The sequence below is a fragment of the Rhinoderma darwinii genome, chromosome 4 (genome assembly GCF_050947455.1).
Source record: "Rhinoderma darwinii isolate aRhiDar2 chromosome 4, aRhiDar2.hap1, whole genome shotgun sequence".
NCBI classification, from domain to species: Eukaryota; Metazoa; Chordata; class Amphibia; order Anura; family Rhinodermatidae; genus Rhinoderma; species Rhinoderma darwinii.
Genome location: NC_134690.1, coordinates 237,988,070 through 238,015,906, shown reverse-complemented (window position 1 = coordinate 238,015,906; position 27,837 = coordinate 237,988,070). Strand labels below are relative to the sequence as shown.

Below are 27,837 nucleotides of genomic sequence, written 5' to 3'. Positions count from 1 at the left end.
AAATGACAAGAACAAAGGTTAGATTCGTCATATATAAAAAAGCATAATCTGACCTAAACTATTACGGCTTCATCGTAATAGAAAGACCACATTTGCCTAAAAGGTAAGAAAAAAAATAAGTATTATTTTTTGTTGTAGCCTCAACTAACTAATACATATAAATTGTAAATTTTTAGGTTTGAGAAATCAGCAATGGACCGAGATGCACTTGATGAAGCTCTGAATGCTCTTATGTTTAAACATAAAGGCATATACTTTGATGCCAATTATACATCACCTGAAGTCATAAATGAAATAGAGCACATGGAAATTAAGGACCATGATGTTATTCTTGTCACCTACCCAAAATCTGGTAAGTTCACTGGCTGAAAATTTTATCAAATAGTGGTGTAAGGCTTTACTCACACAACCTGGTGTGAAATCAGCCGTGAAAAACTGCCATTTTTCACGGCCGATTTGCACCCGTGCAGTACTCGTTTTCACGGATCACTCATAGACTTGAGCCGTTCACATGGTCCGTTAAAAAAATGGCCGAGTGTATAGCCCAATACACATGCATTAAATTTAATGCAGCCGTGTGACAGCCGTTAAAAAATCATATTAGTATGTAGTCATACTATTCTGCATAATAGCGCAGGAGTATAATATAAACAACCTTTTTACATCATTGGGATAGATTATACTGTAGAATTATAGTGGATAGCTATCAACAAAATTCCCCTGCAATTTATAAAGAATGGTACCATATGCAAACCCATGCAGAGCTGAAATAAAGAAAAGTACCATGTTGTAAGTAAGCAAGATAGAACATACTCTAAATATAAAAAAATATATGCTTAACATTTTTTTATTCAATATTAATACATTTTTAATAGTCTGAGCAAATGTTAAAGCCCCCTCCCCAGTTTTTGAAACTGGAAATCATTGAGCATCAACAGAGGCAAAAGTCGGAAGTAAAATCTTTGTTTTTGGCACTGATTGGCGATAAACTGGTTGATGTCTCAATGATTGGTGGTTAATGTCACACCTGTGGGGTATGCGGACCCACAAGGCCACTCCGCCGTAGTGGAGTAGCAGCTGGCCAAAACAACAATCAGTAACAGTCTCTGGGGTAGAGAACCTGGGAAGATGATCTGGTAGATACTAGGAGAAGAAGGCCCGTGGTATAGTAGACACTTGGCACAGATGATGATTGGTGTGGTAGATCACACTGGATGTGTTGGACGACACTAGACGTGGCAGATGACACTGGACGTGTCAGATGATACTGGACGTGCCAGATGACAACACAACTCCAACACTAGATACAGTTCAGGAACAAGCACAGTTACGAGATATAGGATACAGGAAGTAGGATGCAGGAACACTGGGAGCAGTAAACAACTAAGGGACCATTTACTAGACTAACATTGGAATACAACAACAACAACACTCAGGCAAGGAGTGGAAGGGCAGACCCCTTTATATAGTTCAGATGAAAAGTTATAGGTTAGGGAACATTTTGTTGGTGCGCGCAATGGCGCTTTAGGGTCGGGGATGAGCGCGCGCACCCTAGAGGCATGAGAGTGTAGCTAAATATGTGGGCGTTTACTGGGATGGAGATGCCGACAAGCCCTCTGTGGCTCGCGGTCGCGACTGCCGGTAAGTACAGCGTGCCGGCGGTCAGCGATAGTGGACACAACAGTTAACATCTGCCTGCCCTTGGAAACTTTGTGGACATCCAAGTATATCTTGTAATTATTGTGAGAGTGGTAAACACTGTGGGGGGAATTTATTAAGGCTCGCGTTTTATATGCCAGTCCTAATCTAAACACCACTGGAGTAAAATGCGCCTAATTAAAGTGGCAGCGATTGTAAAATGTTTTTTTTTAACCAGAATAAAACCGTAACAGAAGAGCAGGACTGTAAATATATTATAACATTAAATAGACCAAACAGGCATTTGGGCAGATTCTTCTGGCTGCCCTTATAAACGTATCTGCCAGATTGGTCTATAAACGTGCATTTTTTTACAAACATGTACTGTATGTAAAAACCAACATTTCCAACCATTCAAAACCAAGACTAACAGATACATACCTATCTAATACATCTAACTGAACAGGTTTTTTTCCCACTATAGACAATGATGAGATATCACTAGGATAGCCCATCATTGTCTGATCAGTGGGGGTCAAAGGTCTGACCGCTGGGACCCCCACCAAACACAAGAACTAAGGAGCAAAGGCCCATTTTTCTATTTTCAGTTATAGCGTCACTCCTGACAAGATGCTGTGTCTAGCACAACACATCCCCATATAAGTGGTCACTATCGATTAATTGATGCCATATCCTAGCAGTATACCATTATTGTATACGTTGGCAAAGCCACTTGAATAAAACAGTTGGAGACAATGCGTCACTGTTCACGTAGTAAACGGGGCTAGACTTATAGCTTAAATACAGAAGAGGATCTGTGACACATCATCTAAAAAGGGAGGAAGGGCAGTTCTCCAAGTGCTGTGAGGCGGAGACGCTAACGTTAGGAACTACACAATTTAGGTCTATTGCTGTATATTTTTTAGTGGCCAGAACACAACTAAAATCTTAATAGAAATAAATACAATAAAGTAAAAGCTATATGTTATTTTGCAGGCACTATTTGGACACAACAAATTCTGAACCTAATATTTAATGAAGGTCATCGAAACGGCACAGAACATATTGACACGATGACAAGATTGCCATGGATTGAATATAATATTAACAACGTTGACTTGAAAAGTCATCCATCTCCTCGTCTTTTCACAACTCACCTGCCATATTATCTAATGCCAAGAGATCTGAGGTTCAGGATGGCAAAAGTAAATCACATAAGCGTTGTTTTACACTATTTCTCATATAAATAGATAATTTTGTCATGTATGCATGGCGTTTCATTTCACAGTGCATAATATTTGTTTTTGAGTAGTTATTACCAAAAGGAAATAAGAAAAATATTTATTTATCTAAACTTTTTGTAAACTAAAAATCTTCTGCTTGAAATTCCCATTATTTTTGTCAGAATTGTCCTCCATGTCATAAAAATAACTTAGCCTGTCATACAGCAAACAGACAGGGCAAGCTGTAAAAGGATATATATGAAAAGAATAAAAAGAATGCAGTGTGTGTATGTTAATGTACAAGTATCTGTACATGCATTCATGTATGTATGTGTTCATCCATGTATGAAGCGAGTGTGCACATGTATACATGCATATATGTAGCGAATGTGCTGGCGTGCGTGACATTTTTATGTGTATAGTTTGGCAGCATTGTTATTGTGTACAGTTGGGCAACATTTAAGTATGCAGCTATTGCTATTTTATGTGCTTTTATATGAGGGCACTGGCTGTCATCCAAGTGTTTATGCGTAAGTGTCCATGTGTACTTGGGTGTATGTGCGTGCACTTCTATATCCAAGGCCGCAAATCTCTCCTTGACAAAATACGCCCCTAAAAGTACACCCCTGATAGATCTGAAAACATTTAACTACTGGAGTACCAGCAGCACAGCATAGGTTGAAGATGCGCTCATCTTTCTCTCAGACGATTACTTTATGGTTAAAGTGCTTATTTTAAAAATAACGAAGGCTTACAAAAGTTGTCCCAGTATCGACAATTATTACCTATCCACAGGTCTAATGTCTATAGGACTGACGGAAACAGCCAAGCGCTGTACTCAGCTGTTTTCATCAGTCCCATAGAAATTATAAGGAGTCTATGCTCGACTGCCGCTCCATTTAAAGTTCTCCTCACTTCGGTTGATCAGTGAGGAGGAATGGGGGTTCAAGACCCCGCTATAGTGATCATTGCGGTCCCAGTGGTAGGGCCACCGGTGATTCATTAGATAGGTGATAATTGATGATTCTGGGAATAACCTATTAATAGATTACATTTAAAAAAAAAAAAAAACACATTAACTTGTTTTGTCTTTTTTATGACGTAATATATGTAAACATAACAGACTGACTCTTTGCATGAACTTAAATAAGATCTCCAGTCTATGAATGTGTTGTTATGAGTGGAGGTCAAAGTCAAGTCCATGCACAGAAGTCTGTTGACTCTACCATTGCAACCATAAGAAGATAAAAAGTGTATATTACTGCACTAGTCAGAAGTTTGAGTAAATGTTGTTTTTATTATTATTACTACTGCAGACCCCTTTAGATGGTTATGGTATTAATTGATAAAAATATAATAACATTATTTATTATTGAATATTTATTACCCATATGACAAATTATTGCATTGGATCAAAATAACATTGTGATAGAGTTCTAATTTTTTACTATTTAATTCAGATTATATATGTGGGTCGAAACCCAAAAGATGTCCTGGTCTCCTTTTATCACTTCTACAAAATGAATCCGAATTTAAAATGTACGATAAATTGGGAAACATTCCTAGACCTCTACATATCAGGAAAAGGTAATAACAAGCAAACAATTATTTTTGTCATTTAAATATAAGCAAATTAATTGCAGTTTATTATAGCTTTTAACCTTTAGAGCTTACAAACATGTGTCAAATTGGCTGATTTGCATCGATGTGGGACCCATTTTCACGGATCCCTTAATAGACTTGAGTCTATTGAGGGTTCCGTGAAAACGGGCAAAAATAGGACGTGCTACTTTTTCACGGGCCGTTCGCACGGTCCGTTAAAACAATGACCGTGTGAATATCCCCATAGAAGTACATTCATTTTAATGCAGCTTTGTGACAGCTGTTAAAAAAAAAGGCCGTCACACAGTTGTTAAAGTCGTTCGTGTGTATGACCACTTATTATTTGTTTCATCTGAATCAGAAATCATGAGGAGACCAATATTTTTCATAAGAAAGTTAGCCCTGGAAAGATGAATGGGCATATTACCTAAAAGGCTGTTTACTGTACATGGATCATCAGTAAGGAACCTCGGAGATAGTGTTACTGTTGCCATCCCAATCTTTCAAGGTATTTTAACAATTAGGCTCTGTTCACATCTAGGTTGTGGTTTGTGTTCAAAATGGAAATCCCATCGCAGTGCCACCGGGTCAGACTGACCCCATTGAGGTCCTCCAGGTTCCATTGCGGAAAAATAGCATGCAGCGCTATTCTTCCCATTAAATCTGACAGAATTAGCATGGAGGCTCAGACTCTGATGTGAACAGAGCCTTTCAGTGATACTACATAACTAGCCTACCATTTTCAGATCTCTTTATGTTTCAGCAATACCACCACAGATTCAGTACAAATTTCAGTATACAGCAAATAATGTTGCTGATTTGTTTTTGCTAAACCATCCCTGGTGGCATGATTACACAGGTTTTCTTCTGCATTTTTTTTGTAAACATAACTGGAGATGATGCCACATGTTAACACATACCTCCCAACCATCCCTGATTCAGTGGGACAGTCCCGGATAACGGGCGGTGTCCCGCTGTCCCAGGCGGCCGGGGGTATGTCCCGCTGTCAAACTAATTCTGAAGCAGGGAACCATCAGCTCCCTGCTTCAGAATTAGTTCATAGCGGAGGAGCAGAGGGAGCTCCTCCGCTCGCCGAAGACTCCCTGGACACAGTGCTACTTTAAGTGCTGTGCTCGGGGAAGCCCTTGATGGTACTGTCCATTTATGAGCGCAATCCCCGGGCAGAGTTGGCAACGGGGATTCCGGTCAAGGATTAGCTACTGACCATATATGGACAGTACAGTCAAGGGCTTCCCCGAGCTCAGCGCTTATAATAGCGCTGTGTCCGGGGAAACTTCGGCGAGCGGAGGAGCTCTGAACGAATTCTGAAGCAGGGAGCTGATAGTTCTATGCTCTGGCTGGGGATTCCGCTCCTAGAGGGAGTCCCAATGGCACTATCTACAGGGTGAGGGTAGCACTATCTACAGGGGGGTGGCACTATCAACATGGAAACTATGGCACTATATAGGGGCACTATCTACATGGGCACTGTGGCACTATTGAGAGGGCACTGGCACTTTATATATGGGCACTGGCACTAGGGGCAGCTTTGAGGGTATTATACTGTATAAGGGCAACTAGGGGGCATTATACTGTATGGGGCAGCTATTGTGGCATTATGCTGTAAGAGGGCTTTAAGCTGTATGGGGGCTTTATACTGTATGGAGCAGTTATGGGGCATTATGCTGTATGGGGGAATTTGTTTGGGAATTATAATGCATGAGGGCATCTGTGTGGGCATTATACATTATGGGAGAATCTATGTGGGCATTATACTGAATGGGGGAATTTGTGTTGGCCTTATACTGTATGTGGGCATTATACTGTATGGTGGCAGCAAGAGGGCACTATACTGTGGCACTACCTACATGGGCACTGTGTCACTATCTACAAGGGCACTGGAACTAGGGGCAGCTAAGGGAGCATTATACTGTATGAGGCAGCTATGGGAGCATTATGCTGTATGGGGGAATTTGTTTGGGCATTATACTACATGGGGGCATCTGTATAGGCATTATACTCATGGGAGAATATGTGTGGGCATTATACTAAATGGGGGCATCTGTGTTGGCTTTATACTGTATGGGTGCATCTATGGGAAATTATACTGTATGGTGGGAGCTATGGGGGCATTATACTGTATGGTGTCAGCTAGAGGCCATTATACTGTGTGGGGGCAGATATTTGGCATTATACTGTGTGGGAGGCACTATGGGAGCATGATACTGTGTGGGCTGTATCGGTTGTGTATGGGCGGGGATTGGGTGGGATTAGAGGTGTGGTTTAAAAGAAAAAAAGTTGTCCCTCTTTGGGATACTTGAAAGTTGGGAGGTATGGTTAACATACCCTGGAAAAGATGCCACATGTGAACATACCCTTAGATATCAGGTATCTGCTTTCCTATTGAGACCAAGACAGGTTGCAAAGTCATTGATTTCTCTCCTTAGCAACAAAACTGCCACTTTGCTGTCACTTTGTCATGAAGAGTACTTGTTGGTGGCACGTTGTATTCTGTTGCTTATCATACAACTCACAAAATATTAAACTGTAGAAGTGAACCTACTCCTTGCAGTGGTCTAAGGGACTATTCACACATATCGTAGTCATGTCGTGTTTTAGTTTGAAAATACCCTTATTCTGCGACAGGGAATTTAAAAAAAATACCTATTTACTCTTATATAACATTTATCTGTTGCTGCTGTTCACACTTGTTTTAAGATATTGTACAGCAAGACTAAGTCACTAAATGTAAACTTTGTGTTTTGAACCTTTTATGCTTTTTATAAAGATAAATTTCATCTTATTTTACAGTCTTAGGTGGCTCGTGGTTTGATCATGTTAGGGGTTGGAACACGCATAAAGAGGATTTTAACATACTTTTTGTGACATTTGAAGAAATGAAAAAGGTAATTAGTGGTTTCTTTTCAAATGATAAGAAGATGACCAGTGTATAAAGTGAATTTGACAACTGTGGCAGTTAGTTAGAAGTTATATCAACAAACTGTACGGTGCACAATTAGAGGAGGGCAGCCAGGGTGAGCACCAGAGAGCTACATGTGAACCCTAGCCGCCGGTTGCCCTTCATTGATCTATAAAATCAGTGGCGTAACTACCGCTTGTCCGGTGGCGCTGCTAGCAGCTGTTCTGGCTGCTACAGCGGTAGCGACACCACAAAGGGCTGGGCAGCATGGGCCCCCTCATTCCCGGTGGCTTTGCTAGCACCAGAGGGGGCCCCAGTGCTAGCGACAGCCACATTCATTTGTATCTGCATCCTCAGGTTAGGCCTGCAGCCTATAAGGCACTGGGAAGACTCCCTGCACTGGCTGGCATGATGACGTCACTGCATCACGCTGGTCAGTGCATGCGTCTCACCTGGAGGATGTGAAGCGCTCCATCCATCGCGGGAACGGGGCAAGGTAAGTACAATATATTTCGTTTTTTGGGGGTGCTGTGTGGCAATATACAGGGGGGTAGCAGGACGCCATTATATACAAGAGGGGAGCAGGGTGGCATTATAAACAAGGGGGGAGCAGAGTGGCATTATACATGGGGGGGAGCAGGGTGGCATTATATACAAGGGGGGAGCAGGGTGGCATTATATAGAGGGGGGAGGAGGGTGGTATTATATGCAAGGTGGTCCAGGGTGGTACTATATATGAGGGGGTAGGGGGTGGCACTATAAACAAGGGGGGAAAGGGGTGGCATTATATACAAGGGGGAGCAGGGTGGCATTATATACAAGGGGGGAGCAGGGTGGCACTATATACAAGGGGGGGAGCAGGGTGGCATTATATACAAGGGGGAGCAGGGTGGTATTATATACAAGGGGGAACAGGATGGCATTATATACAAGGGTGGGGAGCAGGGTGGCACTATATACAAGGGTGGAGCAGGGTGGCACTATATACAAGGGGGGTTGTGTGGCACTATATACAAGAGGGGCGGTGTGGCACTATATACAAGTGGAGGCTGTATGGCACTACTAAGGGGGGCTGTGTGGCACTACTATAGGGTCTGTATGGAAATTTACAAGGGGGAGGGCTGTGTGACGCAATCTACAGAGGTCTGTGTGTGGCGCAATCTACAGGGGTCTGTGCGTGGCACTATCGACATGGGGCTGTGTATGGCGCAATCTACAGGGCTGTGTCTGGTGCTATCTACAGGGGGCTGTGTAGCACATCTAGAAGGGAGGGGGGCTGTGTGGCACTATATAGAAGGGGTCTGTGTGGCACTATATACAAGGGACGGGCTGTGTGGCATTATATACAATGGGGGCTTTGTGGCACTACTAAGGGGAAGTTGCGTAGCACTATCTACTAGGGGGCTCTATGGAACTATTCACAAGGGGGAGGGCTCTGTGGCGCTATTTACAGGGGGCTGTGTGTGGCACAATCTACAGGAGGCTGTGTGTGGCAGAATCTACAGGAGGGCTGTGTGGCACTATATACAAGAGAGGGGGGGCTGTGTGGCAATTTATACAAGGGAGGGGGGCTGTGTGGCACTATATACAGGGAGGGCTGTGTGGCACTATATACAGGGGGAGCTGTATGGTGCTATCTACAGGGGGCTTTATGGCGACTTCTACAGGGGGAGGTGGCGCTAGCTACAAGTGGGGTGAGACTCTGTCTACAGGGGGCTGTATAGCAGTGTCTACAGGGGGTCTGTATGGCACAATCTACAGGGGGCAGTATCTGCTGGGGGCACTAGCTATAAGGGGGGCTCCGTGTTGCACCTAGGGGGGGGCCCAGTCAAAAGTTCGCTATGTGGTCCAGTCTTTCCTAGTTGCGCCCCTGTATGAAATGATTGCCATGGGAGCAAAACTGTAACCTGTCTTGCTCCCATGTCTTGCCATGGGAGCAAGACAGGTTACAGTTGTAGTTTCTGTTGTCTTGAATGATTACTGATAACCTTTCCTTTACTTGAACAAGTTTTGCTAAGAATCAATTGCTTTGAAAATAAATGGGACTTTATTATAGGCCATAGCCATTAATACCATGATGCTTGTTAACAACATGCTGTGTACTTCTATTATTATTTTTTATTTTAAAGTGCCATTAACTTCCAGGGCGCTGTACATATGAAATACAGAAGAGTTTAAATCAGGCTTGTCAGCTCTCCCAAAACGTCCAGGAGACACCCAGAAGAGAAGACAAATCTCTCGGGTGCCACAAATACACGTCTCTGCATGTTCTGCACTCCGGGAACTTAAAGTGGCCCTGGAAAAAACTAAATAAAAGTGGCCTCATGTTGTAGGTGGGGTAAAAACAAGTAGGTTGGGTCAGCAAACCATTAGGCTGAGTTCCCACACCAACCAAGCTGAGTACATAAATATAGTTCCAGGTTCAAGCTCAGTACATAAATACAGTTCCAGGCTCAAGCTCAGTACATACATATAGCACCAGAACCAAGCTCAGTACATAAATACGGCAGCAGAGCAAAGCTCAGTAAATACATATAGCCCCAGAACCAAGCTCAATACATACATTTAGAACCAGAACCAAGCTCAATACATAAATACAATACCAAACTCAAGCTGAGTACTGTAACGTCCGTGGTCGCTGACCATGAACTCCCTTAATCCTGCCGACGCCTTTCTCTCCAGTAATGCCAGCACATGCGGCCGTCCTGTTCCGCAGTAAACACTAGGGTGCGCGTGCGAGCTCAGCCCAGTCTTAAGAGCCAGAGCGCACACATGTGGGAGATTGAGCTAATTGCTTCCAGATCACCCTGGACTATAAGAAGGGCCCTGCCCCTTCCTTCATTGCCTGAGCGTTGTTTGTACCTAAGGGTATGTGCACACACACTACGTATTTCGGCCGCAAGTCCCGGACCGAACACAGTGCAGGGAGCCGGGCTCCTAGCATCATAGTTATGTACGACGCTAGGAGTCCCTGCCTCTCCGTGGAACTACTGTCCCGTACTGAAAACATGATTACAGTACGGGACAGTTGTCCTGCAGCGAGGCAGAGACTCCTAGCATCGTACATAAGTACGACGCTAGGAGCCCGGCTCCCTGCACTGTGTTCGGTCCACTACTTGCGGCCGAAATACGTCCGTCAATTACGGACGTAATTAGTGTGTGTGCACATACCCTAACCGTGTCTGTTTTTGCAAACGGTCCCTTGAGTGCTTTCCAGTTCCAGTGTTCCCGTTCCTTATACCTGTATCCCGTGCTACCGTGTTCCTGTGCTGTACAGTGCTGGAGTCGCGTTGTGTCGCCTACTACACCCGCTGTGTTTCACCGCACCTGTTGTCTGCCTGCTGCCAGAGTTCCATCCGAGCCTAAACCATCGCTACTGTCTAAAATTGCCACAGGTACCTTTACCCGAACTATAGACATTGACTTTGTACCCTGTTTGGCCAGCTGCTGTACCGCTACGGCGGTACGGCCCAGTGGGTCCACAGCCCCCTCGTGACCGTACACTCAGGCCATGGACCCCGCCGGTCAACTCAAGACCGTGACGACATCACAATCCATTCAGTCGGATATGCTAGTCTGCCAATTACGACAGGACCAACTCCACCAGGCGGGGATCTCCATTACACAGCGACTAGATGCACAAGCAGCAGTTCCCCCGGCACCTGCTCCTATTGCCACTGCTGTTCCTCCTACTATACCTCCTGGCAGTACGGATCCTCCGACTACACCTCCTGGCAGTACGGATCCTCCAGCTACACCTGCTAGCAGTGCTGACCCCCAATTTTCTCTGCCACTACCTCATCACTATGATGGAGTGCCAGATTCACTTCAGTCTGTATGCCAGAGCATTTTCCACTGACGGAGCAAGGGTCGCTTTTATCATCTCTCTCCTCACTGGCAGGGCCCTAGCATGGGTGAACCTCATCTGGGAACAACAAGGACCACAGACCCGTGATTTCCAGGGGTTCTTACGGACATTTCACATAGTATTTGAGGAACCTGGTCGAGTCTCGTCGGCAGTCGCCTCCTTGCTGAACCTTCGCCAGGGAGACACTTCCGTGGGTGAGTACGCCATTCACTTCCGCATCCTAGTGGGAGAGTTGTTATGGAACAACAAGGCCTTAGTGGCAACATTTTGGCAGGGATTGTCTCCCGAGATTAAGGACGAGCTTGCCGCCCGAGATCTGCCATCTAACCTGGACGATCTCATTCTGCTGGCCGCCCGGATTGACATAAGGAACCGAGAACGGTTCCGAGAGGCTCTTCAGGAGGGAGGACTGCCTAGTCCGGCTTTCACATTTCAGCAACCCCTGCTGTCCTCATCTGCTGCTCCACCTAAGGAGTCTTTGAAGATGGACCATCTCAAACTCTCTATCCAGGAGAGAACGCAGACGCACTTTGTCTGTAATGTGGCCTCGGAGGCCATCTTGTGCGTCTAGCCCCCAAAAGCCCCAGAACCTAGGGTTGGTTGGAGAGACAACTCTGGGTGAGGAGGGACTTTCTCCAAATTGTCCATCTCCGTGACCATAGTGTCCAGTGAGAGAACGCATCGGTTCTCTGCCTATCTGGACTCGGGATCCGCAGCTAACTTCATTCGGAGAGACCTGGTGGATCTTCTAAAGTTGCCCACAATCCTCTGGAGGGGCCTTTGATCGTTGCCTCAGTGAATGGACTACCTCTGTTAGACCCGATTGTAGTTCTGACCAGACCACTGAATGTCCAAGGGGGAGCCCTTCATTCCGAGCTCATATAATTTTTCTGTCCTGCCCAGGGCTGTCAACCCTGTGCTGTTCTGGAGTGGAATTCTGGAGAGGTTCTCCAGTGAGGTTCCGAGTGCCTCAACCGTTGCCTGGGTCAGATCCATCCGGCCCAGTCTCCCCAGTATCAGTCATTGGCAGGATTGCCTTCTCACTACTCACAGTTTGCGGATGTCTTTAACAAGAGGGAGGCAGAGACGCTGCCCTCACACCGGGCGTATGACTGCCCTATTGAACTGGTTCCTGACGTGTCCCTTCCCCGTAGAAGGGTATGCCTCTCTCCTTGCCAGAGACTCAGTCTGTGTCCGTCTATATTAAGGAGAATTTGGAGAGGGGTTTCATACGGAAATCCTTCTCCCCGGACGGTGCCGGGTTCTTCTTCGTCAAAAAGAAGGACCGATCTCTTCGACCCTGCATCGACTCCCGGGGTCTTAACCAGAACATGGTAAAAAATAGATATCCGTTGCCATTGATTTCAGAACTGTTTGATCGCATACGAGGAGCCCAAAAAAATTCTAAACTAGACCTGCGTGGGGCTTACAACCTAATCCGGATTCGCCGGGGTGACAAATGGAAGACCGCATTTAACACTCGAGATGGGCACTACGAATACCTGGTAATGCCCTTTGGTCTGTGTAACGCTCCCGCGGTCTTCCAAGAGTTCATCAATGACGTCTTCCAAGTGCTTCTCTATGTCTGTTTTGTGGTCTATCTCGATGGCATTCTGATTTTTTTTCCCAGATCCAGTGACTCATCGGAGGCATGTCCGTCAAGTTTTGCTGCGATTAAGTGAGAATCGTCTGTATGCCAAGCTAGAGAAGTGCGTGTTCGAGAGAAAGTCTCTAACCTTCCTGGGCTATATTATCTCGGATCAGGGTCTCAAGATGGATCCTGAGAAGGTAAAGGCCATCCTGGAATGGCCACGCCCACAAGGCTTAAAGGTCAAACAGCGTTTCTTGGGATTCGCCAACTTTTATCGACAGTTCATTCAAAACTTCTCTGCACTGACCGCTCCCATCTCTACCTTCACCAAAAAAGGCATGAACGCCAAGGTGTAGACGCCAGAGGCAGAGGCCGCATTTAATAGCTTGAAGAGTGCCTTTACGTCAGCCTCAAACCTCCATCATCCTGATGTATCTCTAGAGTTTTTGTTAGAGGTGGACACCTCCTCTGTTGGTGCTGGCGCACTTCTGCTTCAGAGAGGTCCCAAAGGCAAGACAATGGTATGTGGCTATTACTCCGGGGAGGACTTTTGTGCGTTTGGCAGACAGAAGAAGAATTATCCGCTCTAAAGTAGCAGGTCACGCGGGTGTCCGTAAGACCCGAGACCTGATTACCCGCCAGTTCTGGTGGCCCACGCTGCTCAAAGACATCATGGCCTTTGTCTCCTCATGTATGGTGTGCGCAGCAAACAAAGTTGCTCACTGCAAACTGGCTGGCCTGCTCCAGCCGCTGCCTGTGCCCAATGCTCCCTGGCAGCATATTACAATAGACTTTGTCACGGATCTGCCTCCCTCTGCTGGATGCAGTACGGTCTGGGTGGTGGTGGACCGATTCCCAAATATTCATTTTGTTCCGCTGACCGGCCTACCTTCTGCTTCCCGATTGGCCAACCTCTTAATCCAACACATCTTTCGACCTGTACGGCCTACCTCTGCATATCGTGTCTGATCTGGGGGGTGGGGGGGCTCAGTTCACCTCAAAGTTCTGGAGGGCCCTCTGTAAACTCCTCGATATAAAGGGGGACTTTTCCTCAGCCTACCACCCCCTGTCCAATGGTCATGTTGAGGGGATCAATCAGATCATGGAAAATTACTAACGACACTTCATCTCCAGGCAGCATGATGACTGGGTGCAGCTTCTTCCTTGGGCCGAGTTCACCTATAACAACCACACAAGTGAGTCCACCGCCTCCACACCGTTCTTTATAGTCTACGGCCAACATCCACGTATTCCTCTCCCAGTTTCTGCTTCGTCCCAGGTGTCTGCAGCTGACTCTGCATTCCGGGACTTTCTACAGATCTGGCAGCAAACCCTGTCCTCTATTCTGCTGGCGGTCGACCGCATGAAGAGAAAGGCAGATACGAGGAAAAGAGAGCCGCGTCAGTTTCTTCCGAGTACAAAGGTCTGGCTGTCCTCAAGAAATATCCAACTGAGGGTGCCGTCATGCAAATTCGCTCTCAGGTTCCTCTGACCTTTTGAGATCCTGCAGCAAATCAACCCAGTCTCTTATCAGCTTCGGCTGCCCGCTCCCCTCCGGATCCCCAACTCCTTTCACGTGTCTCTTCTGAAACCTGTGGTCCTGAACCGCTACTCTAAGACTTGTAGTCCTGCAGTTGCCCACTGCGGTTCTGCCTAAATATTTGAGGTTAAGGAGATCCTGGACACCAAAAGAGTAAGAGGAAGAATCTTTAATTTAGTAGATTGGAGGGGGTTTGGTCCAGAGAAGAGGTCCTGGGAGCCAGAAGAGAATCTCAATGCTCCTACCCTCATTAAGAAGTTTCTCTTTTGTTCTGGTCCCAAGAAGAGGGGGCGTAAGATACTGTAACGTCCGTGGTCGCTGAGCACGAACTCTCTTCATCCTGCCGATGCCTATCTCTCCAGAGATGCCAGCACATGCGGCCGTCTTGTTCCGCAGTGACCAATAGGGTGCGTGCGCGAGCCCAGTCCAGACTTAAAGAGCCAGAGCACACACATGTGGGAGATTGAGCCGTTTGCTCCCAGATCACCCTGGACTATAAGAAGGGCCCTGCCCCTTCCTTCATTGCCTGAGCGTTGTTTGTACCTACCCGTGCCCGTCTTTGCAAATGGTCCCTTGAGTGTTTTCCAGTTCCAGTGTTCCCGTTTCTGCTACCTGTATCCTGTGCTACCATGCTCCTGTGCTGTACAGTGTTGGAGTCATTTTGTGCCGCCTACTACACCCACTGTGTTTCTCTGCACCTGTTGTCTGCCTGCTGCCAGAGTTCCATCCGAGCATAAACCATCGCTACAGTCTGATTTGCCACAGGTACCTTTATCCGAACTATAGACATTGACTTTGTACCCTGTTTGGCCAGCTGCTATACCGCTACGGTGGTATGGCCCAGTGGGTCCACACCTCCGTCGTGACAAGTACGTACATATAGCATCAGAACCAAGCTAAGTAGATACTGTATATACAGCACCAGAACCAAGCTCTGTACATAAATACAGTACCAGAACAAAGCTCAGTAAATAAATACAGCATGAGAACCAAGCTCAGTATATAAATACAGCACCAGAACCAAGCTCAGTAGATATATACTGCACCAGAACAAAACTCAGTACATAAATACAGCACCAAAACCAAATTCAGTCCATAAATGCAGCATCAGAACCAAGCTCAGTACACGAATACAGCAACAGAACCAAGCTCAGTGTCACAATTGGCAGGTATGTGGACCCACTGGGCCACTCCTCCGTAACGGAGCAGCTGCTGATTAACAGAGTCTATGGGAGTCAGTGATGATAAAGTAGCTGTAGGTCAGAGGTGGGTATATCCTGGACAATCAGGGGAAGCAGGCCTATTCAGGACAATGGAACTTGGCCAGGACACCGGACAGGAATAATGCAGTCGTCTCGGACACTGGACTTGGCTAGGACATTGGACAGGAGTTGTGCAGTCATCACTGACACTGGACTTGGCTAGGACACCGGACAGGAGTAGTGCAGTCATCTTGGTCACTGGATTTGGCTAGGACACCGGCCAGGAGTAGTGAAGTCATCTCAGACACCGGACTTGGCTCGGGTACCAGACACAGATAGCAAAGTCGTCTCAGGCACTCTATTTGGCACGGGCACCGGACACAGATGGTGAAGTCATCTTGGACACTCGATTAGGCACTAGAACCAGACACAGATACTGGATACGGGATATGGGATTCAGGATACGGTATACAGGATACAGCTAAGGAACCATTTGCAAGACAAACATAGGGAAGACATAACATTGTTGGGGAAGGATTCCCTGGTGCAAGCGCTGGCCCCTTAAGAGCGGGGCGGGTACCAAAGAGGAAAACATTGCGCTCCAGCAGGTCTTGGCTGTCGCGGATGCTGGTAAGTGGAAGATGCTGGTGGACAGCGACCACGGCCATTACACTCAATACATAAATACAGCATCAGAACCAAACTCAGTACATATATACAGCACCAGAACCAAGTTCATAACATGAATACTGTACCAAAACCAAGCTCAGAACATATATACGGCACCAGAACCAAGCACAGTTCATATATACAGTACCAGAACAAAGCTCAGCTCATATATATACAGTACCAGAACAAATCTTAATTCATAAATACAGTACAAGAACAAAGCTCAGTATATAAATACAGGACAATAGCCAAGCTCAGTATAGAAATATAGTCCGAACAAAGCTCAGTACAGAGATCATTTTCAAATTCAGTTTAACCAACCCCTGCCATATAATTTTGTACCATGTAAAACTACAGCTACCAGTATGGCCTGAACAATGGTATTGATACAGTACGCTGGGAGCCGTTGTTTCACAAAAACACAATGGTACCACCCATCATCTCACTGCAGATCATGCAGTGACTACAGTACTGATAAAACGCAGTCAGAGGGAGAATAAACATTTACATTCAGTGACTCATAGGTGTTGTCTTCTCTGACTGGAATAGTTCACTTTCCTTTTTTTCCTCCTTTTGGCCCAGACCGCCATGATGACTTCTTGTAGCTCTTCACTATTTCAGCACGCCCACACCTTTAAACTCCTGATACTGTCACACATTGCGCCCATGATTACACTATGCCCGCATACAATTGTGTCACACATTGTGCCCCTAAAAACTAAAGCAACACACAGTGTCCCCTAGAAACAGTTCCACATGCTGTACCCACTGAAAATAAAGCACCATACTCACTGTGCCCCCTCTAAATTGTTACACACATAGAGCCTTCTGTTGATAGTACCACACACTGTGTCCTCTGGAGATTGTGCCACTATAGATAGCGGCAACTGTAGATTGTACCACATACCCTGTACTCTCTGTAGATAGTGCCACACTGTGCCCAGTGTAGACACTGCCACACACACTAAGCCCACCGTAGATTGTGCGACATACACTGTGCCTCATGTAGATTGTGTGACATTCACTGTGCAGATAGTGCCACATACACTGTGCCCCCTGTAGATAGTGCCACATACACTGTGACCCCTGTAGATCATGCCAAATACACTATCCCCATGTAAATTGTGTCACATACACTGTGCCCCCTGTACATAGTGCCACATACACTGTGCACCCTGTACATAGTCCCACATACACTGTGCCCCCTGTAGCTAGTGCCGCATATATTGTGCCCCCTGTAGATAGTGCCACATACTCTGTGTCCCTGTAGATTTAGACAGTGTCACATACAATGCCTTTAAAACAAATTACCATGATAAACTCACCTGCCCGCATTTCCACGCTGTTCTCCAGCGATGCAGGACTGGTCTCTGCTGGCTATGCCTGCTCCAGCAGAGCAACTCAGGCGGTATCTTCAAGGACACTCAACAAGGGAAGAGAGGAAGAGACAGTAAGTGAGGGTAGAAGCTGCTTATACAGTTGTGTAGCGGAGTCATGGTTATTGTAGATTGTAAGCTTTTCTGAAGAAGTGGGTTTTCAGGTTGTTGGGAGAGAGTCAAAGTGATTTCCATAGTATAGGGGATGCACAGGAGAAATCTTGGAGGCGATGATGTGAGAAGCAGACAAGAGAAGAGCAGAGAAGGCCTTGTGAGGACTGGAGATTGCATGTGAGGTGGTATCATACGATTAGTGGAGAAATGTATGGAGTGTTCAGGTTTATGGACTGCCTTTTATGTAATTGTTAAAATTTTAGGGACTGGCAGAGAGGAGAAGCAGTAGAGGAACAAAGGTAGAGATAGATTAACCGGGTTGCGGAGTCAGGGTCATCATCAGAAATTTCTGTAATGTAATGGAGTCGATTCATTTCTTCAAAGTAACTACCGCTGTGGATCAATTTGATAGCGACGGGCGGGGTTGTGGCGGATGGGCCCTATACCACTGGCACTGCCCTGATGGGGGCCCTGTGCTAAGGATGAATTGGAGAAGTGCAAGAGTATTAGAGGAGAGACCACAGGGAAAGATGTTGCAGTACTTTATGTAGGATATGATATGCAATCATTTTTGTTGACTCAGGGTTTAAAAAACAGCAGATTCGAGAAGTGTGTTTTTGAGGTGAAAATGACAGGAGGTGGTATTATCTTGGCGCTGGTCTCTGAAAGACAGCTAGAAATCAAAGGTTATTCAGAAGCAGCGTATTTGGGAGACTGGGGAAAGTGTGGAGCTATTAAGTATGATTGATAGTTCTAGTAAAGGGGTTGAGCAAAATTGGGGAAAGATGATGAATTCGATTTTGTGAATGTTGCATTTTAGGAAGCAGAAGGAGCAGCTGATAGGAGGAAATAGCTGATAGGCACTCTGGAACTTTCAATAGCAGAGATTTAAATTTGAGTGTCATCAGCATTAAAATGGTACGTTAAGCCATTATATAGGTGACATCCCAGGACAGAGCCAACAGAAAAGGGTGAGTAGAAGATATAATGGGCAAAAGGGGGACATTAAATGTATTGTTGGTGTGTACAGAAATTAGTATACAGTGCAAGAGCAGAAAAATTGGCAAGAGATAGTCCTTATAGCTACAGCACTTGCCTTCAAATGTGGAACTACAAAAGTTTTATAATTGTAGGGCCAACCATAGGGGTGTGCAACTTGTACAACTGCACAGGTAGCTTGAGCTGCCCCTACTAAAGGTGACACCTCGGATGGATATTAGTATTAATAGTATAGAAGTTTTATTTAGAAATTGTATAGCAGTTTTATTTCGAAATTGTATAGCAGTTATTAGATTACTTTGTGTATGGAACTGTCATTCAGTCACTGTATTTTGGTATTTGAGCACTGTATGGTGATATTTACATTGTGTGGTGCTGCTACTTGGGCAATGTTTAGTATATTCTGTATATTATTGTGGCAGTACTGTATAGCATTTTCATTAGACCAACTGTATGGCATTGTTATTTGACCAATAAATGGCACTGTTATTTGGGAACCATACTGTATGGCGCTTGTAATTATACAGTGTAAAAATAACCATATCGAAAAAATGTCTAAAAGTACGATATATGGGGTGGGGGAGGCAATAGAAGGTACTGCACCGGGCATAGTCCAATGTAAGGATCGCTGTGTTTAATTGGCAGGTTGTTTATAATATGATAGTGCTGACAATAAAAACACATTTCGTTTTCTCTTGCTAGTGTGTTTTGCTATTATTTTTTCATCTGTTTTAGGACCTTCGATCTGCTGTGCTGAAAATATGCAAATTTGTGGATATAACCCTTGATGAAGAAGCAATAGACACAGTGGTAGAAAGAGCAACTTTTAAGAAAATGAAACATGACCCTCTTGCTAATTATACATTTCTTCCAAATGACATTTTAGACCGAAGCAAAGGAGCTTTTCTACGTAAAGGTAAAATCAGAGAGTGCATATGTTATACACACAAAGCAGAATCAGCTCCCGCGGCGTAGCTATAGTGTTCACAGCGGTCACTGTTGCGACCAGGCCCCTAAAACAGGAGGGCCCCACAGGCCACTCTTCGCTACACTAATGGTTTAATGAGCTTCTTTCAAAGACAGTGCGGCGTGCAGTAGCATTTAAACAGCTAGATAAAGGGGGCGGCCTCTTCTCACATCCCATTGCCCACCCCAATGACGCGATCATTGGGTGCCGATGGTTGTCCTGGCAGCTTGGGGGCCTAATGAAGGCCCTCAGGTCTGCCATCTTTGTGCACCTATTAAGCCATACAAAAAAGGCAAGGCCTAATAAGAACTTGTCAAAATCACGATAAACTGCAATACATTAGTATTGCAGTATATCATGCAAGCGATCCATCGATCGCGAGTTCAAGTCCTCCAGGGGGGACTAATAAAAAAAAGTGAAATACAGTTGAATAAAGTTTTTTTTAATACAAGAATTTTTTTTATAGTTTCCCAGTGCATTATATGGTACAATAAATGGTGCCATGGAAAACTAGAAGTTCTCCCGCAAAAAACAATCCCTCATACGACTACGGATGTAGCCATCTTTATATTGACTCTGATAACTTGCTGCAGCGTGATATCACACAACCAAAGTCATTAAAAACTCATTGAAAAAGTCAAGATAAAGGATCTTGACACTGTGTATTTAATGCGTTAAAAGTCAAGATAAAGACGGCTACATCTGTACATCAACGGAAAAATAAAAAAGTTATGGCTTTTGGAAGGTGGGGAGTAAAAAGCGAAAAACGAAACTCCGAAAAATGGCTGTGGAAAGAAGGGGTTAAAAAATGTTCAGCTTTATTTCAACATTAAAAACAAGATGCGCGCACCCAGAGAAACCTTAGCTTCGAAATTACGAAGTTAATTTCGAACTTACTAATGGTTCTTAGTCATAGCTAATTAGCTCCATCTATGTTAGTCTTTGCAGCTTCTGAGCGGAGCAGTTAGGGAGCAGGGCAAGTTTCCATCACTGGTGGGCGATCTGATGGCCAAAAGTAATACCCCCAGTAAAAGCTAATATAGTGTACTAAATAAGAGAATAAGAAAATTTATTAGATTCGTTTAAATTACTTTAATATTACAAGTACACCAGCAAAATAGACAGTTATAAACTACTGTTAACACTACCTTTTTGTGCAAGCATTAACAAATGGTTGTTACGATTACCCTTGTCAAAGGGCTGTGTCCCTATATACTGACAGTCTCCAAACATCGCTGACAGTATCACAATGTGCAGGGACACATCCTCCTGACAAGGGGAAAGGTAACACCCATTTGTCTATCAGTCCTGGACTGCACAAAGACTTTTTGTGAAATACAAGGATTTCCTATAATAAATATGTCAGGAGAGGTGACAGATTCTCTATAAATCCAGTGACTCACAGGTGACGAATTTTCAGATTCTAGTAGGATTTTTTTCCTCTTTTCGTCTCCATCTGGTCCAGACTTCATGACGACTTCTCCCGACCATGACCCGTTTCTGCAGATTTTGCCACTCAGATATCTTCGGCTCCTCATTTTTCCAACACATATAAAGAAAGATAAAATTATCATGGTGCCACACACTTTTCCCCTAAATATAATAGCACCATACACTGTGCTCCTGAATATAATTGTGTCAAACACTGTAAAGTAAAGCACCACATACACACATCCCCCTGTAGATAGCGATACACATACAGCCCCTTTAGATAGCGCTACACAAACTCTGCTATAGATATCTCCAAACACAGCAAATGTAGATAGCGTCACACCACACACACACACACACACACACTCTGCTATAGATATCTCCAAACACAGCCCCTATAGATAGCGCCACACACATCCCCCTGTAGACAGCATCACGCACAGCCTTACCTATAGATAGCGCCACAGTCCCCCTGTAGAGAGCGCCATACACCCCCCCTGTGGATAGCACCACACAAAATCCCCAGTAGATAGCACTACACACAGCCCCCCTGTAGAAAGTGCCACCCACAGTCCCCCTGTAGATAGAATCACACACAGCCCCCTGTAGATAGTGCCACACAGCCCTCACCCTCTTGTATATAGTGTCACACAGCCCCCCTTGTATATAGTGCCCCACAGCCACCTCTTGCAAATAGTGCCACACAGCCCCCCTTGTATATATTGCAAGACCGCCCTCCCCTTGTATATAGTGCCACACAGCCCCCTCTCTTGTATATAGTGCCGCACATCTCCCCCCTTGTTTATAGTGCTACACAGCAAGCCCCCATGTATATAGGGCCACACAGCAATCCCCCCATGCCACATAGGCCCACCCCCAAAAAAAATTGTACTTACCTTGTCCCGCGACGGACGGAGCGATGCACAGCTTTGAAGGCGGGGCAATTGCGCAGACCAGCGTGATGCAGTAATTTCATCACGCCGGCCTGCGCACGGAGTGTTCCCAGCACCTTATAGCAATATTCACGTGTTCCTGAGGATGCAGATACATGTGATTATGGTTGCTCCACCGGGCATTAGGGGGCCCGTGCCGCCCAGCCCATAAATGGCATGGGCCGGGTGGGTATGGGCCCCCTGGAAACTTTGGGTCCCGGGCGGCAGCCTGAACCACCCTTATGATGATCCACCACTGCTGATATGCCCGCCGCCCGTGTAGTTGCGCGGGCATTAAAGTTTAGTGAGCTGGGGAACCATGGAAGTTGTGCGGCTGCGCTGCGGCGTACCTTATAGGGAACAATGCTCATAGACAAATGAGAGATTTAAGGTAGGGGGAAAGAGTCCTCCCATTCACATCATACGTTTGCGTATGAATTATACTACAAGCTGAATGGTTAAACAGACAAGAAATGGAAATCTAACCTTAGACATACAAACAACATTCACTAAACACATTATATGGGCAAAATACAAAGAAAAGCTAATAAAAATACATCAAGTCTGTCTTTGAATACCAGGTCACCATAGGGGTTAAACTCAACGTCAGGATCAAAAATACTTCATGGGTGAGTAAAGTACTCCTCCAATCCCCCCTCTTTTAGGTTTATTAGCTCTATGGCAAAAACCCAGAGCATGTATTTCACTGAAACGTGTACATTCTCCAGATGTTTTATGATTAGTTATAGTATCCTAAATACTGGCATGTGAACTATGTTCCTCAATTCAAATTAATTTACGTCACATTTTTTGCAATCCCCCTTAGTTCAATTTTCTATCTGAAAATAAATACTCTGTCCTTGTTTTGGGATCCGTAATAGACCTAGCTCTGTTCAGAATTCCTTATTTATTAGTTTTTCTTTGTATTTTGCCCAAATGATGTGTTTTTGTAATACTATTTATATGTCTAAGGTTGATTTCCATTTCTGTTTCTAATGTCTATTTAACCATTTCGCTTGTAGCATAATTTATATGCAAATTTAGTTTGTAATATAATTCACATGCAAATTTATTTATACATTTCTAGGAGGAAAAGTGCAACATAGCATTTTAAGAAAATATGCTCCAGCATTGTTATTTCATGGGAAATATAAGAATTAATTCAAATGTAGAGCTGGCGGGCCCCTGTTAACTTACTAGTACTCCTCAATTAATTAGAATATCATCAAAAAGTTAATTTATTTCAGTAACTCAATTCAAAAAAAGAAACTCATATATTATATAGATGCATTACACACAGAGTGATCTATTTCAAGCATTTATTTTTTTAATGTTGAGGATTACGTCTAACAGTTACTGAAAACCAAAAATGTAGTCTCTCAGAAAATTTGAATATTGCGTAAAAGTTGAAGATTGTAGATTCATGGTGTCACACTCTAATCAGCTATTCAACACGAAACACCTGCAAAGGTTTCCTAAGCCTTTACAAGGACTGGTCTGTTGCTCAGTGGTCCAAAGTCCTGTTTTCAGATGAAAGTAAATTTTGCATTTCATTGAGAAAACAAGGTCCAAGTGTCTGGAGGAATAGTGGAGAGGCATTCAATGCAAGTTGCTTGCTGTCCAGTGTGAAGTTTCCACAGTCAGTGATGGTTTGGGGAGCCATGTCATCTGCTGGTGTTGGTCCACTGCGATATATCAAGTCCAGAGTCAACGCAGCCATCTGCCTGGAATTTTTAGAGAACTTCATGGTTCCCTCTGCTGACAAGCTTTATGGAGATGCTGATTTCATTTTCCAGCAGGACTTGGCACCTGCCCACACTGCCAAAAGTACCAATACCTGGTTTGATAACCACAGTATCACTGTGCTTGATTGGCCAGCAAACTCGCCTGACCTAAACCCTATAGAGAATCTATAGGGTATTGTCAAGACGAAGATGAGACACACTAGACCTAACAATGCAGACGAGCCGAAGGCCGCTATCAAAGCAACCTAGGCTTCCATAAAACCTCAGCAGTGGCACAGGCTGATCGCCTCCATGCCATGCCACATTTATACAGTAATTCATGCAGAGTCGGAGCCCCGACCAAGTATTGCGTGTATATACTGTACATACTTTTCAGTAGGCCTACATTTCGGTATTAAAAAATAATTGTTTTAATTGGGTTTATTTAATATTCTAATTTTCTGAGAAACTAAATTTTGGGTTTTCATTAACTGTTAGCCATAATCATCAACATTAAAATAAAAAAAAATGCTGAAAATAGATCACTCTGTGTGTAATGAATCTATATAATATAGAAGTTTCACTTTTTGAATTGAATTACTGAAATAAATTAACTTTTTGATGACATTCTAATTCATTGAGAAGGACTAGTATAAGTTTTTAAATTGACATCAATAAGCACTAAATTTAATTTAAAATATTATATTTATATTGTGCAAAGTTTTTAATAAACCATAGCACCTAATACACTTACATAATGTAAGATACAATTTACTTAGTGCTGGCAAGTGCAAGGGAAAACATCTTTATAATGCAGCACTCAAAAATTTGGCTCTGTGAATCGAGGCCCAAAAAAACCCAGTTATGAAAGGGCTAAACAAACCGGAATAGAAGTAAATGCACTTACAGATCCCTGGAAACAAAGATTTAGGGGGGATTCACACGAGCGTGTATTCGGTCCGTGCGGGCCGCGTGGTTTTCACGCGGCACGCATGGACCAATACAAGTCTATGGGGCAGTACAGACAGTCCGTGCTTTTTGCGCAGCGTTTGTCTGCTGCGCAAAAAGCGCGACAGGTTCAATAACTCTGCGTATTTCGCGCATCACGCACCCATTGAAGTCAATGGGTGCGTGAAAACCACGCAGGTTGCACGGAAGCACTTCCGTGCGAACCGACTGAAACAGCGCACCAGCTGTCAAAAGGATGAATGTAAACAGAAAAGCACCACATGCTTTTCTGTTTCCGAACATCCAAACGGAGTGTCTTTGCGATGAGCGAAGCCGGACAAGCGAACCGAACTTCACCGAGTTCGGCCGAACTCGGCAAAAAAATTATCGGTACGCGACGTCAGGAGATAGTCACTGTCCATGGTGCTGAAAGAGTTAAACTGTTTTTTTTCAACAGGTTTTTCGATATTGTGTTCGGCATTCACTGTCGAGGGTGCTGAAAGAGTTAGCTCTTTCAGCACCTTGGACAGTGACGGCCGTCGACTAGCCTCATCTCTATGATGGAGGCTGCGCGAAAATCACGCAGCCGCGCATCAGACACGGATCGCACACGCAGCTGTCAAATGGTTTTTGCACGCGCAAAACGCCGCGTTGTTTGCGCGCGCAAAAACGCAACGTCCGTCTGTATCTGCTCTTAGGGTACGGACACACACAAGTAAACACTGCATATTTTCTGCAATGTATTATCTGCGGAAAATACGCAGCGTATTACAGTAGTAACGGTGTGGGTGAGATTTCAACAAATCTCGTCCCCACACTGCAAAAAAATGCTGCCGAAAAAAACGCACATAAATTGACCTGCGGTGCGGTTTATTCAACTGCAGCATGTCCATTAATGATGTGGAATCGCAGCTCTTCTGTTGCAGGATTTCCTATTATATTCAATAGGGTGCTTAAACCCACAACAAAGTCGTGTATGTTGCGACATTTGCTTTGGAATCACAGTGATTCCACCGTAATTTTCGCAAGTGAGAAAAAAAAATTATAAAGTTATACTTATCCAGAGTTCCCTGCTTCTTCTCCAGTCCGGCCTCCTGGGATGACGTTTCATCCCAAGTGACTGCTGTAGCCAATCACAAGCTGCAATCGTCGCATGACCTGCAACATCATCCCAGGAGGTCGGACTGCGTGCAGAGAAGCGGGAGGGAGTAAGTATGAAAGTTTTTTTTAATTTTCCGTGCTGCTTTACGCAATGTGGTGCAATTTTTTTTCAGATGGCATTCCCTGCGGTGTTCAGGCCAGATATGCTGTGCCGCTTGATGCAGTGTATCCGCGCTGATTACGCTGTGTGTGTTTGTATCCTAAAATGTTGGCAATGAGAAATACTCTAATCTGATTTTCTTTCTATATTCATGACTGCACTGTTCATTGTACCTAAAGACACTGGCTAAGCTTTTCTCTATACACTTTACCAGGGACTGTTGGCGACTGGAAAAATAAAATGACTGTGGCACAAAGTGAGATGTTTGATAAAGTGTACAAAGAGAAGATCGGAGATCTGCCAATCAAGTTTTTGTGGGACCTCAATGAAGAACCTTCCCCATAGTGTCTGTTATCTTCATAACCTTAAAATATCTGAAACGTTAAAGGCTATGTACACCTTTGAGGGCATTTTTAATTTTTTTTTAATAAATAGCTTAGTCAGTGTGATTACTGTAACTTTAAAAATAGTTTTCATTAAAAATTCCTTTTACTTTTGGAGATACAGCTGTTCTGTATTCTATATACAGAACAACTGTATCGTTCGTTTTACACTGAATCCGTCAGTCCTGCGGACTCTGACACGCAGGATCCTCCTGTAAACGATCACATCTAACTTCATGACTTAGATGTGATCGATTACAGGTGGATCCTGCTTTTAACAGACTCGCAGGACCCGTCGACACTGAACCCGTCAGGTCCGCAAGACAGACGAATTCAGTGTAGAGCAAACGATACAGCTGTTCTTTATATAGAGAATACATCTCAAAAAGTAAAAGGAATTTTTAATAAAAACTATTTACAAAGTTACACTAATCACGCTGACTAAGCTATTAATAATAGCACTCAAAGGTGTACATAGCCTTTAAAGTTTAGGACACCTTTCACTGTTTTTTTTTTTTATTGTTCATATTCTTCCTAAGTGCAAACTTAAAGGGGTTGTCCAGACACGGACAACAGATGACCTATCCACGGGTTAGGTCATCCATATATGATCGGTGGGGGTCTGACACCCGGACCCCGCACCGATCAGCTGCTCTGGCTGCCGGATGTTATGCACTGTATGCAGTGTGCAGAGCCGCGGAAGCAGATGACTCCGTACACTGCATAGCGGCCGTGCTGCAGAACTTCAATTCTGCTCCTATTCTCTTGAAAAGGAGCAGAGATGCAATACTGCAGCTCGGTCGCTATTGTGTGACTGTAGCCATCTGCTTCGTGCATGGACATCCGGTTCCCGGAGGCAGCCGGAGCAGCTGATCGGTGCCGGATCCGAGTTTCGGACCCCCACTGATCATATACTGGTGACCTATCCTGTGGACACACCCAGATTGTCTTTCATTACTTGCAATGTAAGCTATGGGACGGCAAACTCTTTGATGTGTGACCTGTGTCGCGGCAAAAGTCACCGTGTAGCCCCAACTGTACAAAACATCAATATATACAGAGAGAGAGACAGGCAGCAGAATAATAATCTTTATTTGTATGACACAAAAATCTGCATTTAGATCATTATAACAGAGTATCTTTCTAACTAGACGCAGATTTTTTGTGTCATACAAATAAAGATTATCGATCTATCAAACTCATATATCTTATATATATTTTCGGAAGTTTGTTTGTTTGAAGGCCGATTTTTCATTGGTTTAAAATCAGGGAATAGCTATTTTTGATTGGACATTGAACAAAGTTTGCCTCCTTTCGCGATTTTTGATTAAGTGGCAGGAATACACCTTCAAAGTCCCTGTTTTTCCCATGGGCAACTATATGTTGCTTGCTCCAGAGTCGGCACTGGACAGAATCTCTACATCTTGGCACCGAATCAAAAGACAAAAA

General features: G+C 44.4%; 1 protein-coding gene across 1 annotated transcript; it reads left to right on the top strand.

Moving 5' to 3' along the window:
• On the top strand, positions 1 to 26,476 carry LOC142759765 (amine sulfotransferase-like). Its single transcript, XM_075862300.1, has 7 exons — positions 1 to 103; positions 177 to 352; positions 2,635 to 2,843; positions 4,322 to 4,448; positions 7,275 to 7,369; positions 19,478 to 19,658; positions 26,220 to 26,476. Exons 2-7 carry the CDS (start codon positions 193 to 195, stop codon positions 26,348 to 26,350), a joined length of 903 nt encoding a protein of 300 aa, XP_075718415.1. The 5' UTR covers positions 1 to 103; positions 177 to 192; the 3' UTR covers positions 26,351 to 26,476.
• The last annotated feature ends 1,361 nt before the right edge of the window (positions 26,477 to 27,837 follow it).

Excerpts from the sequence above, each read along its gene's own strand:
- LOC142759765 (XM_075862300.1), top strand. The coding sequence starts at position 193 with ATGGACCGAGATGCACTTGATGAAGCTCTGAATGCTCTTATGTTTAAA. Across the intron at positions 353-2,634 it reads TGTCACCTACCCAAAATCTG|GCACTATTTGGACACAACAA; the intron begins GTAAGTTCACTG and ends GTTATTTTGCAG. Across the intron at positions 19,659-26,219 it reads AGGAGCTTTTCTACGTAAAG|GGACTGTTGGCGACTGGAAA; the intron begins GTAAAATCAGAG and ends ACACTTTACCAG.